This window comes from Papilio xuthus, unplaced genomic scaffold (genome assembly GCF_000836235.2).
Source record: "Papilio xuthus unplaced genomic scaffold, Pxut_1.1 DF827680.1, whole genome shotgun sequence".
Classification (NCBI taxonomy): Eukaryota; Metazoa; Arthropoda; class Insecta; order Lepidoptera; family Papilionidae; genus Papilio; species Papilio xuthus.
Genome location: NW_013530969.1, coordinates 735,532 through 754,723, shown reverse-complemented (window position 1 = coordinate 754,723; position 19,192 = coordinate 735,532). Strand labels below are relative to the sequence as shown.

The window sequence follows — 19,192 nt, the reverse complement described above, 5'->3', positions numbered from 1 at the left end:
ATCTTTAATAATAATTATTTTGGCTACAGTAATTTTATTATAGTATTAATATGTCAAAAAATTTTAAAAATCAAATGAAATAATTAGCCCTACGACAATGATCTTTGTCTTACTTAAGAATGAAAGAACCACAACTTGTCATTGTCATGTCAAGAAAACTTTCTGTCACACATTTTTTTGCAAATGAAATGGGAAATGAAAAGTTCTTAACTACTTTTTTATATTCAGTTAAACTATAATACTTGATTTAAACTATGTTGTAAATAAGTTACTTTATTTATAATTTGACTATTTATTCATGGAAGAGTTGAAATCAAGACAAAAATATTTTAATTGAAAATGTCCAATTTACGCCCTTGTGTTACGTACACCTAGGCTAAAGAGGAGGTAACTACCATTAAATATTTACGTGGAAGCCAAGACTGCAAAATTCCGTGCGCTTTTAATTTTTCATGCTATGTGTATATGCTCATAATCATGTCTTAATTCATTTAATCTTTTTTTAGCATTGATATTCTACATCATCATAATTTACTTGAATGAAATAAATGAAAAAAAATACTACGTTCAAAGTTTTTTAAATAATTTAATTTTGACTGCATATCAGAATAAAAAATCTTGTTGGAATCTTATTTCTAAAAATATATTAAGCTGAAAAAAGTGTATTTTATAAAAACACATCATTTAATTTGATCAATATTTGCTTAAACGTAGCTTATATCTTAAAAATCTCAAAAAAATGCATACAAAAGCTATCATGCTTTTGTTAAGTTTTTTTGTTTGTTTATTCTAAAATGTTTGTTTCAGGATGGAAATGTTAAAATAATGCCTTAAGCCATCCAATATAAGACTATGAATGAAACACAGCTTTTAGAAAGAAGCTGTGTTGTTGATGGCAGCATCACAATGCCGGCTTCAGAGAAAAAAGCCAGCACACATTGGAAAGAGTTTGCTTGTGGTGGAGGTTCAGCGTTTTGCAATATTCTGATTAGCTATCCACTTAATAAACTTATATTTAGACAGGTAAGAAAGTGAAGTTAATTGTATGGTCAGATATATAAATATTAAGTAAATTTTGTATGTATCCAACATTAATCTCTGCTTAGACATAGTAAATTATTACCATCATTTTTAACCAAAACACTGTTTAGGTATATCACTATATCTTTAAATACATTCTTTGGGGTCGCCCATATGTTAAATGAGAAGTACCCTACAATGTATATTTTAAAACAAGTTTATTATCTTAAGAGTATAATTATTGTCTTTTTTTAGATGATGCATGGAGTGGAAGCAACATTGGCATTAAATCAATTGCAAAAGGAGGGATTAACATATTTATATCGAGGAATGCTTCCCCCACTACTACAGAGGTCATTCTCTATGTCTCTAATGTTTGGTGTATATGATGAGTGCCTCCAACCCTTGCTGCATCACAAAGTCAACCCTTATGTCGCCAAATCTATAGCCGGAATGGTGGCAGGATGCTTTGAAGCCACACTAATGCCATTTGAGAGACTACAAACACTGTTAATTCATCCCAAATTCCATAAGGAGTTCAAAAATACTGCTCATGCCGGCCGTCATATTGCCAAATATTATGGTATTAAAGAATTTTATAGAGGACTTGTACCAATTCTCTTCAGAAATGGCCCTTCTAATGCGTTGTTCTTTATCATTAGAGATGAAGTGCAATTACGGATGCCACGGCAAGAGTATATTGTGTATGAAAGCTTACAAAATTTCTTAGCGGGAGCTTCGATTGGTGCATTCCTCAGTACATTATTTTATCCCTTGAATGTTATAAAAATAGCTATGCAATGTGAACTAGGTGGTCCGCATAGAACAATAACATATGAGTTCAAATATATATTACATAAACGAGGATCAAAATTTGCTAATTTCTATCATGGAGCCCTCCTTAATATATCAAGAGCATTTTTAAGTTGGGGCATTATAAATGCCTCGTATGAAATTTTTAGGAAAATTTTATATGCCTAGTCAAAATAAGATATGAAATATCTGATAATAATATTTGTTAATTGTTTTTTTTTGTTGAATTAAGTTAAGTATGTGTGTATATGTAATGTATTAGAATTGTGTTATATAGAAAATAATTAGCATTTATTGGAATACATAAGGTAGAAAGGAATAAAAATAATCATTGCTTTCACATCAAATGGTCACAAATGAACTTTTTATTTTATAAATTTAGCATAAACAATAAAAGCATAAACAAACAAAAGCATATAATGCAAAAATGTTTGTGCTAATTAGAAAATTCAAAATATGTTTATAAAAATGCTTGAATTCAACAGCTTGTTTTCTCTAGCTTTAATCCACAATTTTGATATTATAATTCAAAAATGAACCTGAACATGGTGTAACTTTTATATATGGTCTGATTTTTATATTTATTAGCTTTTAAAAAGTATATAAGCTTGTAAAATCGCAATACAATCACGATATATATATGTAGAATCTTATTTATTAAAAAAAAATCAAGTTCAATATTTAACTTATTCTTGCAAATACTATTTCAAGTTGCACTGTAAAATAAATTTCAATCCGTGTATAGGTAAATAAAATTAAGTAATAAAATTGAATTTTTAATTAATGAAAGATTTCAAATAATTTTCCGCTTTCCAAAAGCCATCAGAATGGATAAATTGGTTAAGTTAATAAATCATAAGTTCATACAATAAACGCAATGTATTACAATGAAATATTTATTACCTACAATATTATCTGGTCTGACATTACTATGTATGATTGAGTTTTGTGGTATGTTTATTTTGTTGTTATAACAAACACAAGGATATACGTCAAATTTAAATTCGTAGAGAGGATAGATAGCCTCTCTGGGTTACGGGCGTTATTTTTTTGATACTAGCAGATTTTTCTTAACATATATGTTTTAATCACTGTTTTAAAATAATAGTCGTATTCCGGGATTCGAACCTACGACCGCTAGATCAGGTTACTGACGCTTCAAAGATGTTCTTTATAATTGTATACAACGATTCAAAGACATATCTTCACACACATGACCCCTTATTTTTTTTTAATTCTTATCGTTCGTATTCATTCGTATCATAGTTTCACAGCGACCTAAATACCGAGAAGACTATAGATTCGAGAAAGCTTTCAATTCTTTCTACAAACTGCACTCTGCGGCCAATTGGAGCAACGCTCGCATTCGCTGCGAAGCTGAGGGTTCCCACCTGATGGTGCCCGACACCCTTGACGAGGCGGACGCCATGCCGCTCCTCATTGCGTCCGCACTTACGACCTTTGAAGGGGTCTACGTCGGTATACATGACTTTTACACGGAAAGATACTTTGTTACGATAAAAGGTTTGTTAGAAATATATTTCATGTTAAGAAATGAATGTGCAATGACCTTAAAGTTAACTTATTGGTCTTTTAATAAGCTTCTAAAGATCGTTATAAAAACATTTTGTTTTAAGTAGTCATGACTTCGAATTTAAGCCTTATATACCTGCTCACCGAAGAAGTATATAATCTGTCGAAGACGAATCAAGACTCATCGGATTGTTATGCTTTTCAATAGTGATTTGAAGTCTCTGCCTGGACCTTTCGGTTGTGTGTTAAGTTTTGTTTGAAGTTCTTTTTTTAAATGCAATTAGATACCTTACATTTTGTATCAAGGTAGCAAGTTGCGGGATTCCATTTTGGATTTATTATGGGAGTCAGAACAACCTGTGTATGGTGGCGGTAGATGTGTTGCGATGCGACGAAATGGAAGATTCTATGTCAACCCTTGCACAAATCGACTACCGTTTATATGTAAATCGAAAGCAAAACGGGTCTCTTACTATGAAGAGTGCGATACGTTTGATTCACGTGAGTTCTAGACTACAACGTAACATATGCTCCCTTCCCACTCGCAACCACTTTTTAGTTACATTTGTTGATATTGCTAATACTTCGACTAACTACTTACTCTTTTAATATTAGTAGCAATATTTTTTTAAGAAATACCTTTGCCCTATGATGCAGACAAATACTTATGAAGGCCATCTGTGATTCGATAATTAACGCTATTACAATTTATCATCGATCTTTAAACAAAAATGTACTGATAAAACGTACGTTTCTTTACATCTGATACAATCAGATTAAACATATTTGTTCTACGTAAGTGATTCTCTTCAAATTATTATAGTAATGAATGAAATACTTACGTAAGTAAAAAACTCGAAACACAACGTTATTGAGGCTGTATGTAAATAATATCAATTAATAAAAATAATTTAATGAAAGGGTGGAAACTGGGTAACAACGGTTCGTGCTACATAACCCACGCGGAGCCGCAGACGTGGCACGAGGCGCACGGCACCTGCCTCTCCGCAGGCGGGTACCTCGCCATACTCGACACTAGAGACGAGGCTGAGTACATACGAGAGCAGTTCAAAGAAGTAGACCAGGTCAAGACACCCGGGGACTTCGCATTTTTGGGTTTCAGTGATCTCTTCCAGGCATATCATTACAGAACTGTGCATGGTATGTGAATTTACTAATATCATGACAGATAAAATTTTAACAATGACTAGTAATCTGGTATGTATTTTTTTGGAACTGCGAGATGAAGTTGAATAGTACACTGTGGGTAGTTGATACTTGGAATCGAAGTAAACTTTAAATTAAACCACAGAAAATATAGTTAAATAATGTTTATTTAGTATGTGCTTTAACTTTTAACTCTTTGATCGCCGCTGAATGATGTTATAGATTTTACGGCACTGTGGTTCGATATTTTATCTTAAACACACTTTTTTTTTGTGACTGAATTGCCACTGTTTGCCTTGAGTAGGCATTTACAGCTTCACCGGGCTTGAGGTGGCCGAACGCAGATGGCACTTAGCCTAAACCTCGTTTAAGAGTAACTAAGCTCGAGGGCTCCCTCAGGAACCTCGGCTCGAGCCGTTACTTCTTTATTATTACTGGATTGTATCGGCGGGCACAAAATATTACTTATTTTTTTGAAGTTAGAACTGCACAAATGCTTACCGTTTTTCATTTACATATTTATTGTAATGATGACAATCGAACGCCGTTACAATGTTGCCTCAGTAAAAAGATTTTCCTGTTTTAACAGTAAGGATGTTCCAAAAAATCGAATTAAAAATTAAGTATGAAATAAATAAATGTTTTTCAGGGAAGCCTCTAAGCCGTTTCTTGGACTGGGATTTGAAGTGCCCACAGTCGGATGACGCAGAATCCAACGGAGACCGATGCGGCGGCATTCGACGCAGCGGCCTACTCGCCACAGCTGACTGCACAGTCCCTGCCATTTTCTTTTGTGAAAAACCCGCCAAAGGCACATATCAATTTAAGAGTCTCCGTCATAATGACTTACATAAGCATCATAAACATATTAAGCAAGAAATAAAAGTTGAGGAAAAAAGTTATTTGCTTTATGTATTATTCTTTTACGTATGGTTTCGGGGTTATAGAATTCTTTCCTCCCTAGTAGCTATAGTATTGCAAAAAATCATTATGATATCAACTAGATTTTTAATAAATGACATCCTTTTTTACTGAAACATTTGAGTTTTTAAAGTTATTGCCGACTTGCCTGAAATATTTTGGTTCATTATCAAATGTAAAAAGCATGGCAATGTTATTTGTTAAAAGTTATCGATTTTCCGACAAAGCCAAACGCGATAGCAGCGCCTCTCACGGCGGTTCAGTTTGACTATAGTTACTAGTTACATACTCTTTGAATTTAACCGCCAAACCGCAAACAGTTAAATCATCTTGTATCACTTAACATTGTGAAACATCGTGATACAGAAATCAAAACTATATAAATAGCCTTCGTCGTAAATAAAGACTTCAGTACTTCCTTAAAAAATACACATTACATTTGTTGTCTTTTGTTAAAAACAACAAAATGCCGTTGTTTAGTGGCAGGTGTTACAGTACCGCAAAGTTAATTGGAAAAACTGCGATTATAACGGGAAGTAATACAGGGATCGGAAAAGAAACTGCTTTAGATTTCTATAAGAGAGGTAATTTTTTTTATGACTGTCAAATTTTTTAATGATTACATTTACTTAATTTCTTAACATTTGTTTTAGGTGCTAGAGTAATATTGGCATGTCGCAGCTTGGAAAGAGGTGAAGAAGCGAAGAAAGAAATAGAAGAAAAATGTAAAGATTTACCGGAAATTGGTACCTTGGTATTAGAAAAATGTGACTTATCTTCTTTGAAGTCTGTCCGTGATTTTAGCCAGAAAGTGTTAGACACAGAACCTCATGTTAACATTTTAGTTAACAATGCAGGTGTCATGATGTGTCCTAAGGGTGAAACTGAAGATGGTTTTGAAACACAATTTGGAACCAATCATTTAGGTCACTTTCTGCTAACCATGCTGCTTCTGCCGCGCATAAGAAACAGTGTTCCAGCCAGAATAGTAACTGTTTCGTCCAAAGCACACACAAGTAAATAATTTTATTTTTAACAATATTTAATGATTAGAAATTTGTGGTGATGAACTAATTATTACTTTACCACGAAAATAAACTGGTTTTTATACTACTTAAAAACAACTCGATCTTAATTACATTGTACATTAACATTTATCTTATAAGATTCATTGTTACATATGTACATGTATTTAGTAATAGGATTTATATTTTGTTTAAAACTCATCACTAATATATAATTCTGAGTAAAGGTTACAAATTTGAATACTGAGACTATTTAAATTTTTCAGGATATGGCATTAACTTCGATGATTTGAATTACAAGAAGAGACCGTATAGTGCCATGGAGGCATATTCACAAAGCAAACTTGCTAATGTGTTATTCTCCAGGGAGTTGGCAGCAAAATTCAAAGTAAGGTCCTAGTAATTTTAATTCAACACATGTAGTTTAGCACAATGAGTCACCAACTCTTAGTCAATCTTAGTCTATACAACAAACATTTAAATAAAGATTTAATAAGATTTTACAGTTAAATAATTTCAAATAATATTACAATGTGGTATATTTTGAACTTTTTGCATGTAATAAACTAAAACACTACTGGTCAAATCAAAAAATATTTTGCCATTAGATTGCCTACATTAACAATAAAGTAACATAAGCTATATTTATTCATGTATACTTTATAATTCCATGCAGTCATAGGAAAAAGCTATTAGACATAAACAGGTTAAAAAAGTGAAGCAAATGGTTTTTTTTTTTTCTAGCAATATTAATAGAGATATAGAGAGATATTCTAACATTATTTATAGTCTGATACATTCCCCTCCTATTGTTTAAATTGCAGGAACATAACATAGAAGGAGTTAATACATACAGTCTTCACCCAGGTGTAATTAAAACAGAGCTCGGCCGTCACATGAATGATACACTATTCAGAGGTGCAAGAACACTATTTGGTATCTTGCTTGGTCCATTTATGAAGTCTGCGGAACTTGGTGCTCAAACCACGATATATTGTTCCGTTGATGAAAAATGTGCTAATGAAACCGGATTATATTACAGGTAGAATTAATTAAAATAACTATTATAATTTAAAAAAAATGATATATGTGGGAATGTATGATATTGTCTATGATAGTTTTAGCAATTATAATTCTTTCCCACATTATTTTTTTTAATTTACATAAATCAGTTTTTTGCTTACATAAGTAGTTGTTAAATGTGTGCTAGTCATAAAGTTGTGTAAATAATAGCCACCTAGTACTACTAATAGTAGTAATTTTTTATTCCTACTAATATGAGTACTACTTCAACTTGTGGTTGTAAATTTATTGCACATTGGAACCTTTGTCAATGAATGATTGTTTGACAGTGATTGCGTTGCTACCCCTCCACATCACAATGCTTTAAATGATGAGCATGCTAAGAAGCTTTGGGACATCTCAATGAACCTGGTGGGCATTCAGGACTACAATCCATTTACAACAAATGATCAGGGAGTGAAGAACAAGAACTAATTTGTTATAATTTTTTTACATTTTAATCATTTTTGTTCGTAAAATTTATGACATAGGTTTATTGAAAATTTCTACTAACATTTTAATTGTACTTATAACTCGCCACTTATTTTTTTATTGCTTGCACAATTTACAATTTTTTTTACTTTTAATGTTTATTATGCATTGTTATTTAATATGGGTGTATTTCATGTGATCAATTTAAAGCTTTATGGGACTTTGAGGCTCTCAATATTATAAAGCCCAATTATGTTCATCTGAGATACATCCTGTATATACTGTTGTTATTGTCTTATCTCTATAAATAGTTATTACTTTTCGGATATATTTATAAGAATAAGTGATAAATACATGCATTTACTATTGAGATAATTGTAAAATAAAAATTCCTTATAATGATTTAATATGTATACAAAACTGTTTTTATTGATAAACTTTTTTACTAAGAATTTGTTAAATTTCACATATTCTATAAGACTAATCACATTAACGTCCAATTTACTAATAAACATTTGTTTGATAATATATATTCAAAATGAATAAACATATAATCTAATTCATAGTATTTTTATTTCATTACTTCCATAGCCTATTTACAATATGAATTTTGTATTCTAAGGCAATTATTAAACTACAAGAAAAACAATAACCACTAAAGTATGCTCAAGGTTGAAAAGCATCAATTTTGCCGGTGAACCGTGAATAATGGGTATCTGTAATCCCTACCTTACTTTTTTACAAACTCGCTGATCTCAACTGATCTGACGAAACTTACCCCAACGAAATCTGTTCATCTACCCATTATTTTACTCTTTGCTACATCGTCCAATGTCAACGTCAATTGTCAATCATAAAAAATATTACAAATGCAATTTTCTATCTGTTTGCCTATTTTACAAACATTTGCAAGTGCCAACCGTTATTTATCTTATCTTTTTGTACATTTATGTAAATAAACGTTTATGTTTCTAATAATGTTCATTGTCATGTAAGCCTGCAACTGTTTTCTCTTACTCAGTGATGATGATTTAGTATGAAAATAAATATTTAAATTTAATAAGGTTGTTTTAAATAAAATAATAATATTAACTACTCACAATGGAGTACGATAAAGAAGACCATACATGGCGACGACGATCGTCGGCTACGTTGAAGCAAACAACTTGTCAGCCAATGCCAAAAAGATCACACACAGTTGCTGTTATTGTATTAGGATTAGCCGTACTCAGTTGTTTGTTAGGATACTGTGTCCTTAGCGAAACTCTACCCTATGAATCTAAAACATTGCGTCTTGTGATTGTTGTAAGTATTCCTATATTGAGTTTCTAACCCAGTAACTAAGAGGATATTCAGGAATGTTGAATTTTCCCAACCTTGAACGTTAAATTAATTTTTTCGCACATTTGACTATTAAGTATTTCAAATAACAAAATTAAGGCTGTTCAAAAATTTTAATTACCAAAGATAGATAATAGTAGTTTTATAAGAACTTATTAAAACATGTGAAAATTTGTTGTAGCTATTTCGTCATGGTGCTAGAACTCCAATATCAAGTTACAAAAGTGATCCTTTTAAGAATTATCAATGGCCTGATGGACTTGGCAGCTTAACAAATGTGAGTATGAAATAAGTTGTTTATCAAAGTAGATGATATCAGCCTTGATATTAAAAAAATAAGTTTTGTTTGTTGATATTTATCTGTAATTTAAAATATATTTAGCATTTGCAAATTAATATTCATCATTATTTTTTTAGGCTGGAAAACTGCAACTATATGAGTTAGGTAAAAAGTACCGTAACTATTATGCTAACTTTATCCCTGAGGAATATTACGAGAAGGATGTCTATGTAATGAGTAGTGATAAGTCTCGTTGCTTGATGAGCGCATACACATTCCTTGCTGGTCTTTTTCCACCATCAGACCGACAGACATGGCATCCAGAGTTACCATGGCAACCAATACCTGTACATTCCCTGCCTAAGGATTTGGACGATGTAAGATTCTTATATTAGTCTATAAATAGAAATTACTTCTTGTTTAGTAAAACGCTTCCTCTATACAGAGTATTTAACATTTTGTTATTTTATCTGAAAACCTAAAATAATACAGAACCTAGAATATGGTATATTTTAATAAATGTTTACCTTTACTATACAATTGTGCAAATAATGGACACTCTGTATTATTTACTGAATATAGTTGAGAATATTATTGCATATTCATGTAGCAAAACTTGTATTGATTTAACAATATATTCCTTCCAGATAGTAGCACAGACAAAACCATGCAAAGTTTGGAAGTCAATGTACGAAGAGTTGTTAGAAGAGGCCAATTCTGATCCTAAGTTTGCTGAACTATTTGATTATCTTAGTAAACACACAAATCAGAGTATGCGGAGCGTTTTAAACGTAGATTTCCTGTACAGTACTTTGCAAACACAACAGGAAGCAGGACTGAAACTTCCGGATTGGACAAAGAATGTATTCCCAAATAAAATGCGTACTCCGTTTATGCTTAGTCTTGCTTTGTTATCATACAATCAAACTTTACAAAGACTCAAAGTAGGCAAGTACAGATAGTGTGTATTTATATTATTCTTATAATATAAATTTTATTACCTTTTTATTGGTTGCTAATTTTAATGTGCTGACAGTAAATATTTAAAAAAATATTATTGCTGACAGTTGTCTGCCTACACCTTTGTGGTAGTATGCTTTTGTTTACAAGTAAAAACAGATATTGATCCCAGCATTTAATGTACCATTCTATTTCATTTATATTACAGGTCCATTTCTGAATGAAATAAAAATGAATTTACAAGATAGTGTGAGTCATACAAACTTGGATCGTTCACTGTACATCTATTCGGGGCACGATGTGACGGTGGTCGGTCTGTGGCGTACACTCGGCTATAGTGAGTTGTTAGAACCTGAATATGGCGCCAGTCTTGTGCTTGAACTGCATGAAGAAGTTGAACAAGACACATTTTTTGTTAAGGTAAGAGTTTCAAGTTTAACATTTTGATAGAAAGGATGGGCACAACACACTGATCATCTTCTCTATATTTTTTTATTTACTATTATTTGGAAATGACAGCTTTTCTTTGGTTCCAATTTAAACACGTCTCTTGATGCTTCGTGTCAAATAAATCTATCTATATTGTTAGTTCGAATTCACACCACCGCTATAAAAAATTATACAAATAGCTAGAATCAGCATGAAAACTTCTCTGTTTCAGTTATTCTATCGTAACAATACAAAAGTGGAAGTTCCGATGGAGTTGAATATGCCATTCTGTGATGATCCTTGCACTTACAATCGTTTTATCCAACACATTGAAACATTGATTCCAAATAATTGGGAGGAGGAATGTCAAAACTGAAAATTATGATGCTCTCCGTTATGTTAAGTATTTAATCTATATTGTTCACAACTCATTGAAAGTTAATCACGTAAATTACATATTTTTGTGTGTTTTTATGTATGTCAATTCAATTAAATGACTGAACTGATTTTGGCAAGTTATGCAACTTTCGAGTAGATTCCTTCTTATAAGTCTTTACGGAGTCAGTCGGGCTTATCGATTTTTTAAGTAACAAATCTATGGAGTTTTTTAGCTTCCATAGAAAAGGAAACATTTTACATTCTCACAGAGTTTATTCGTGTTGTTCAAGCTATAGTAACACTTAGGCTATATTTTTGAATTTCTATTTTACTCGAATATAATATATTAGCCAATACACATTAAATTAATATTCTAAAATCGCAAAAGAATGAAATGTGCCATAAGTTTGTAATTCTTTTTCTGCTATTTGTATTATGAATATTTATTTAATTCTTATTTTAGATTTATATAAATTACTAATAACTGTTTGTTGCCGAAAATATACTTTACCAAACGATGTTTTATCATGTTTATATACGAAATTATACATAAAATTGTATTTTGCACTTATTAATACTAATATTTAGTTTTACAGGGATTTTATTTAAGATATATATGTAATGAATACTGCCAAAATAAATAATACTTTTAAATACTTATTTTAATTTAGAAAATATTACGGCTACTTGAATTTTGGCAACTAAGAACATTTAGTTATTAAAGGAATATTGAGAAGTCTTTGTTAATTTATGTATTTTTACTAAATGTAATATTGCATTGTTGTACTTTTTAAAATCAATTTACATTTATTTCTATGAAGATTAGAGTAATGAAATGAATCTTACAATTTCTATGTCTTCATAAAGTAAAGCTAAGCAAAGAAATTTTTCTTGTAGTAAATCAACTCATATAAAATACGTAAATATTAATTATTCAATAACATTATATTAAAATATATTTTTATCTATATTTTTTTTACTATTATCTTTGAACGTAAATAAAAGTGATATTATAATAAGAATATAATTTTGTATGTTGAAATCCTTAAGAAAAGCAAATATTTTTTTTTCTACAGAAAAATGTACAGACTGACACTTTTTTTTTACATAATTTTAACAAAATAAAGAACCTTTCTAATTTAAATGCAATTTGTTCATAATACGTTTAAAAACTGTTTAATAGATGTTTTTCTAAGCATAATTTTTAAATCTTTAGACAAAAATAAGGATTTTTGAATACTAAATAATTTAAAAAAAAATCTATGTATACCACTTATTAAAAAAAAACTTGTCCATTTACTCTTTTATCCAGTGCAATGAAACATTTGAAATATTATAAAAGCGCATAAAAAAAAATTGTTGTGTACAGTGTATGTAAGTAGTGTTGTTGATGTTATTATATTTTATGTGATGATAAATTGGTTTTATTTACTTACTACTACAAGGTAGTAACCTTGAAAAATAACAGGATTGAATGATATAGGATTTTACCAGTCACTTAATGAAAAAAAAACTTGTATTCCGGAAAAATTACATCCATATAGTGTTTTTACAAAAACAGATCCTACGACTATGTAAAATAAAATAAAACAGTTGCTATAATTTATTTTGTTACTAGGTTATTGTTTGAGATGCTTCTACAAACAATTCCTAGTAATAGCAGATTCAAATCTCCATGATATGGTGCCCAGGATGGAATTACAACTGGTTCGTAGTCTGCAGAGCAGCGAGGCTGACTTGATGAAAGAACATGGAGCAAAAAACATTCAGAGCCATAATAGCGATCAACAAAACTGGTGCATTAAGAGAAGGGAACCTGTAGGAACTTCAATAAATTAAGACAAATGTAAAATTAAAGATTTTATTTTGTTCAGAAATATAAATATCTTATGTAAATTTAAATATAAACTGTAAAATATATGAAATACTAAGAAATCACATAATTCGATGTAAACTAGCGCCACTGAAATCGTGAAAAATGAATCTTAAACATAACAATATAAAATTATTTTCTCAAAATAAGACAACATTTGGACGGCACAACATTTAAAAACTTATGACACTACACTTATGAAACTATTTTGGTACAACTTAATTGTTATTTATTATATTATTGTACAATGTATATTTTGTTATACACCTGTTCTGTACAGCACTGCCAACAAGACAAACAAAACAATCTGTTTAGTTGTAAATCCATTTCAAACACTGTAATTATATGAAATATTGAATAGAAAAAAGTGATTTAACAGTAGAATAATCATAAAAAGTCTTTACCTTAGAGCGTAAATAAGCTCTGAATCTCTAAACCTAGTGGATTGTCTTTGTACTTATACTATGTTATGCATATATGGGCGGGTTACAATTTTCATCAGTCTTACATTATTACATAAGTTATTTACTTGTAACACCAATACTAGACAAACTATATAATTAAAATATATGTATTGTACTTTATCTAAATGTTCCATACAATGTGTTAAAAAAGACTTAAAATACATAATAACAATCGTAACACATGCATTTTATGACTATTAATGAATGCTGCCATTTTAAATTTTCATATAAAATTATGTTCTAATTTAATACAGTAATTGTATTGGTTACACCATATTAAACTTTGTAAGCAAGTCTGCAACTGCAGAAAAAAATAATTATTTTCCACAACAAGTAAGCACATCGCGTTCTCTGTAGGCCCTTAGCGAAGTCATAACAGTAACAGCTATCCATAAACAAACAGATAACCAAGAAGCAATGATAGCCAACTGTAATGCCAGCCCTGTGTTAATGAAATCTCCATGTCGACTGCTCAATGCATTTTTCTGTATGTAATCCATAAAGTCAAATATTGCCTGACAGCTAAGTCGGAAATGTATGGCAGTGGCCTGGTCACCTACAGCTCTAAGGTTCTGCAAACATAAAAATTTATTTATGCAAAAATAAGATTAACCATAAGCCTATCTTGTCAATATTCTTGATTGATAATTATTTAAGACTAGCAAAGGATTCTGAATTATATAGCTATATGTATACTTGGAATTTTCAAGTTTTTTTTTCATAATTATTATAAATTAAATAATTTATCACAAGTGTAATACATTATAACTTGGAATAGAAGTTAAACAACTTACACGGACTAAATATCCTCGATACTGCATACAAGTTTTTAAAAACCCATCAGTTATAATAGCAGCATAGATTAGATTGTATACTGCAAACAGTGCGGCTATGCATGAGGTTGGTATCCAACAGTAAATGACAGCATCATTACGCTGAGATATTCTTGCCCTTGAAGATACTACTATTGTCTCTCCTTCGCTGAAATTGTAAATAACATTTACATTAATTTTATATAACTATGTGATAATATTTTTCCAAAAGGCATTAATTACTTGAAAAACTTACATTTCTTCAACTGTTGTGGATTTCTCTCCTTCATACTGTCCAACATTGTTGATACAAACTCTATACATGTGAAACGAGGCCATTACAATAGCATACACTAATATTGGAAGAGGAGCAAATACAGCATACAAGCAGTATGAGTTGTGACCACCATTGAAGTTTTGGAATGTGCTAATACCATAAAAGATGCATCCACAGTTAGTATTTTCAAAATATCCTCCTGGGCAAACGTCAAGAGTTGTACGCCAATGATTGTAAGGAATTGCAACACACACGACAGATATTGTAAGTAGGACAGCTAAGAGACCGTAACTCCAGCAGAGCCGTCTTTCCGTCTCAAATTGATTCATTGTTGTCCGTAAAAGGGGTTACAAGCTCCTACTCCACCCAGTATTATTTGATTAACTAAAGGGGGACAATAGATAGGTTTAAGATAACGTTTATCAGTTTTAGAGATTTGATAATAATCAGCGTATTATGACTAAACGTAATAAACCAAAATATTTTAAGTTTTAATTGAAATTACGTGATAACAAAACGTTTATTTATAAGAAAACGAATTTAATCTCAGTCAATTTTATGTTTAAATTTTAGTTTCTTTCCTGTTGTTTACAGATGAATAAAGTGTCAAAAAATAAATATAAGCAGGTGTGGCAGGTAGCCAAAGAGCATATAAAATGGATTGTCAAATTATTATACAGTTCTGTTTGCGGTTTTATAAGTCTTCTCGTAAATTAAGTGGTTGTGATTAGTTGCCAAAAACCAGTGGTTAAAAAGTTTTGCTTACTACATCTATTTCGCTATTTTCAAATGGAACCATCATGAAATATAGCTGTTTAGGATAAAGTTTTATCATAAAAATATGACTTAACTAATATCAAAATGCCAAAAATAGCGACCCAAAGTAATGAACATTTTCCAAATAAGATATGACCCAAAGCTGTATGTTACCAGGTCATAAAATTAAAAAAAAGCGACGATTGACTTGACAAATGAGGGCATGTAAATATGTCAATGTCAACGTGAAAACGAAATGAACAAGAAACAACGTAAACGAAATTTCAATGAAGAAAAAGAACCAAATTCAATCTCCTATGTATTTGCAATTACAAAGTACATTTATATCAGATTAAAAACACAGAAGCTATTATTACTATAAAAAGTTATTTCTCTTTTTTCATGCTTACATGGTAGTTTCAAAATGAGATTAAATTTTAATACAAAAATTTTGGGCAAAAATACAATTCTTGTACCTTACAGAGAGCATCATGTTCCTAAGTATGTAGTATATTTTATATTCTTTTATCTTTTTCAATTTGTAAATATTCTTCACCATTATACTTAAAATTCAGATATCACACATGGATGAGATCAGAAGAATTGCAAAAACTCACCGCATCAGAGCCTCTGACTTTAGAAGAGGAGTATAAAATGCAAAAAACTTGGCAAGAAGACGATGATAGTATGTTTTAAAAGTTTTACTTGTCTTTTATTAAGAACTTTAACAATGTCATATTCATTTATAACTATTTTTTCAGAATGCACATTTATAATATTAGATAAACACAAGTATGAACAAAATTGTGATGAAAATGGTTAGTGGTAATAAGATTGTTTACTTTTTAATACAATTTTTTCCGCCTATTTAAAGTGAAATTAAACTATTCTATGATAGCAAAGAAGAATATTCCTAGAAAGTATGTCTATAATCATTACATGTTTCAGATTCCATGATTGGTGACACAAATATATTTGTAATAGACAATGATAATATGGTTGGGGAGATAGAAATAATGATAGCAGAAGAAACCGCAAGAGGAAGCAAAAAAGGCTGGGAAGCAGTCATACTTATGCTTCTCTATGGAATTAAGTTCATTAAAATAAAAACATTTGAGGCAAAGATTAGTATAGAAAACATTATTAGTATAAATATGTTCCAAAAATTGAATTTTAAAGAGAAATCAAGAAGTGAAATCTTTCAAGAAGTGACATTGGAAAAAGTCGTTGATAATAACTGGACAAAAAGCCTTGAAGGACATTTTGAATTTCAATTACAAACTTACAAATAATTGATACCTTTATTTGCTGCCTCTTTTGGAGCTGATTTTGACAAAACCATGCATTGAAAAATGTTTATTGTCAAATCCACATTTTTCTTGTGACATTTTTTGTATGGATCATAAGTCTGAAATAAAGATTAATTATTATTATTAAATATTTTTTTTTAGTTGACTGATATCTCAGATTGTTTGATTTTTGTGATGTCATGGATGTAATTAGATGCTAGCTCATCTCTAGGTGTCCCTTATGAACTGAATGTGTTGGTATCACTAAACAATAGTGGAGCAAAATGACTAGAGCTTGAAACTGTTCGTTATGTTCAGTTTTGTTGTGCTAGATGTTTGGATGCTGCACTTCATAACTTCTGAGGGCAGGGTAAATTATTTTTGTTATTATGTACTTTGTGATGGAAATATTTTTCTTTACTGTTTACTAAAACTACAGTATTTCTGGAGGAAGTCTTTTGGAAATCAGAATTTTCAGATGTTAAATTGAAAAAAAAAGCCTATATTTTTGATTCTGTGACATAAGACGACTAACGTATCTGTCATTGTCAAATTTGTTAAACGTCGAAATTGATCTTAGTATTAGATTTGATAAATTAAAACACCAAGGAACACGAACGAAACATCCATTGGTTGGCCGAGGTTGAGGATTTTTCGTATAATTGGCTAAGTCAGACGACTACCCCCAACCGGCAATATTTCGTTTTGATTCGCTCAATACACAGATTCGATCGGCTTACAGAATGTTTTTCAGAGGACTTATATTCATAACGATATTTTATTCAGCAAACATTTTATGTAACCAAGATATAGACGTTAAGACAGAAGAAGACGTGGGGGTGAAGTATGCGAATAGATGTGAAGTTTGCAAAGTACTTGCAACAGAACTACAAGGGAGGCTAGAAGAAACCGGCAAAGTGCACGACGTTATCGAAATTGGATACTCGTTGGATGATGTGCAGCCAAAGAAAAAAACTAAGTACGAAAAATCTGAATTAAGGCTAATCGAATCTTTAGAGGGAGTGTGCGAGAGGATTCTGGAATATAATATACACAAAGAGAGGCAAGACAGCACTCGGTTTGCAAAAGGCATGAGCCAGACATTTAAAACTCTCCATGGACTTGTAGACAAAGGGGTAAAAGTTGATCTTGGCATACCATATGAACTATGGGATAAGCCCTCAGCTGAAATTACTCATATGAAAACTCAATGTGAGAGCCTTTTAGAAGAGAATGAATCTGCTATTGAAGAGTGGTATTGGAATCATCAAGGTAAAATAGATTTGAAAAATTTCCTTTGTACAAAGAATGCTTTGAAGAATACAGATGACTCTTGCTTGTTTGAAAAGCTAGAACCTAAATCCAAAGGGGACAAAGGAAGTAAATATGATAAGTCTGAACTATAATCTTCTGTCTCAAGTTAATGTAACTTTATGATCAAATACATTACTTGATAGGACTGTGATAGGTGTATATCTAGAAATAATTATGTAAAAGGATTTCCTTTATTATAGTAATATAAGAGGCAACTTTTAATCAACTCTTCAACGAATCTATTTTATTATTATTTTTATTATAATGATTTGACTATGGCCTAGTCACCCTTAACTTAGGGTAGGCTCCGAGCGCCTGGTGGGGCAGTATAGTGAGCTGATGATGATGATTTAGAAAGTCCTAATAACTTCAGTAATATGAACAACATTTTTACCATTCAATGACAAATACAAGTCTTATATCATAAAATGTCAACTTTTTATTTAATTTTTGAAAAAATAATTTTATTTTTTGTGAAAACTTTTTAAATATAGTCAGTTTTGTATTCTTTCTGACTTAATCAAATTTTAATATTATTAAGTGTGATTTAAGTACAAGTGACTGTAGGAAATGCATTTCCTATTTGTAAAAAAAATTATTTGTATTAAATAAATACATATTATTAGACTGCAATTTAATTTGTTCTTTGTTTTACTGAAATATCTTCTTTAATAATATGACTATTACATACAAAATTAGAATTTTTTATTTCAATAAATGATGTATGATAATTGTTGTAGATATGCCTATTTCGTACAAATGTGTCAAAAAAGAAGTGACGTTTGTTTTAGAGTTTAAGAAAAATAAGAACATGTGTCAGAACATAAAAAAAGAACCTGAAATGTGAGAAAATAATAGTTTTATTGCCAAGATCCCTCACAATAATGAATTATTAAAGCCTGACAAAAATATAACAACCTTATTATGAGGGCGCCACAATCGTGATTTATATTGCAACACTTATCAATTGTGTCAATATGTTTTATAAACTTCGTTTAAAAATGAAATCTATATGTATTTCCAACTTATCCTACGTAAATTGTACA

At 30.6% G+C, this 19,192-nt stretch overlaps 6 protein-coding genes across 7 annotated transcripts; 5 read left to right on the top strand and 1 right to left on the bottom strand.

The window, feature by feature from the left end:
- Positions 1-177: 177 nt before the first annotated feature.
- On the top strand, positions 178-5,837 carry CTL17 (C-type lectin 17). Its single transcript, XM_013310964.1, has 8 exons — positions 178-387; positions 808-1,023; positions 1,276-1,945; positions 3,100-3,361; positions 3,677-3,867; positions 4,288-4,527; positions 5,183-5,473; positions 5,821-5,837. Exons 2-8 carry the CDS (start codon positions 853-855, stop codon positions 5,835-5,837), a joined length of 1,842 nt encoding a protein of 613 aa, XP_013166418.1. The 5' UTR covers positions 178-387; positions 808-852.
- On the top strand, positions 5,742-8,046 carry LOC106117008 (retinol dehydrogenase 12-like). The gene is made up of 5 exons (XM_013311075.1): positions 5,742-6,038; positions 6,108-6,470; positions 6,746-6,867; positions 7,304-7,521; positions 7,832-8,046. Exons 1-5 carry the CDS (start codon positions 5,921-5,923, stop codon positions 7,974-7,976), a joined length of 966 nt encoding a protein of 321 aa, XP_013166529.1. The 5' UTR covers positions 5,742-5,920; the 3' UTR covers positions 7,977-8,046.
- A 769-nt stretch (positions 8,047-8,815) lies between these two features.
- LOC106116982 (lysosomal acid phosphatase) lies at positions 8,816-11,696 on the top strand. The gene is made up of 6 exons (XM_013311046.1): positions 8,816-9,278; positions 9,496-9,591; positions 9,732-9,971; positions 10,242-10,542; positions 10,763-10,974; positions 11,216-11,696. Exons 1-6 carry the CDS (start codon positions 9,075-9,077, stop codon positions 11,357-11,359), a joined length of 1,197 nt encoding a protein of 398 aa, XP_013166500.1. The 5' UTR covers positions 8,816-9,074; the 3' UTR covers positions 11,360-11,696.
- Positions 11,697-13,248: 1,552 nt separating this feature from the next.
- Positions 13,249-15,285, bottom strand: LOC106117364 (uncharacterized). Its single transcript, XM_013311639.1, has 3 exons — positions 14,767-15,285; positions 14,493-14,679; positions 13,249-14,270 (listed from the first exon to the last, which is right to left on the bottom strand). Exons 1-3 carry the CDS (start codon positions 15,114-15,116, stop codon positions 14,016-14,018), a joined length of 792 nt encoding a protein of 263 aa, XP_013167093.1. The 5' UTR covers positions 15,117-15,285; the 3' UTR covers positions 13,249-14,015.
- A 505-nt stretch (positions 15,286-15,790) lies between these two features.
- Mnat9 (microtubule-associated Nat9) lies at positions 15,791-17,212 on the top strand. Of its 2 annotated transcripts, XM_013311642.1 has the most exons (4): positions 15,796-16,044; positions 16,119-16,228; positions 16,305-16,361; positions 16,492-16,976. In XM_013311642.1, exons 1-4 carry the CDS (start codon positions 15,968-15,970, stop codon positions 16,833-16,835), a joined length of 588 nt encoding a protein of 195 aa, XP_013167096.1. In that variant the 5' UTR covers positions 15,796-15,967; the 3' UTR covers positions 16,836-16,976. The 2 variants fall into 2 exon arrangements, with proteins under 2 accessions (XP_013167097.1, XP_013167096.1); XM_013311643.1 differs by lacking the exon at positions 16,305-16,361 and having other exon boundaries at positions 15,791-16,044; positions 16,492-17,212.
- A 150-nt stretch (positions 17,213-17,362) lies between these two features.
- Positions 17,363-18,569, top strand: CNPYb (FGF signaling regulator protein canopy b). The gene has a single exon (XM_013311641.1). The coding sequence runs from the start codon at positions 17,576-17,578 to the stop codon at positions 18,236-18,238; it is 663 nt and encodes a 220-aa protein (XP_013167095.1). The 5' UTR covers positions 17,363-17,575; the 3' UTR covers positions 18,239-18,569.
- The last annotated feature ends 623 nt before the right edge of the window (positions 18,570-19,192 follow it).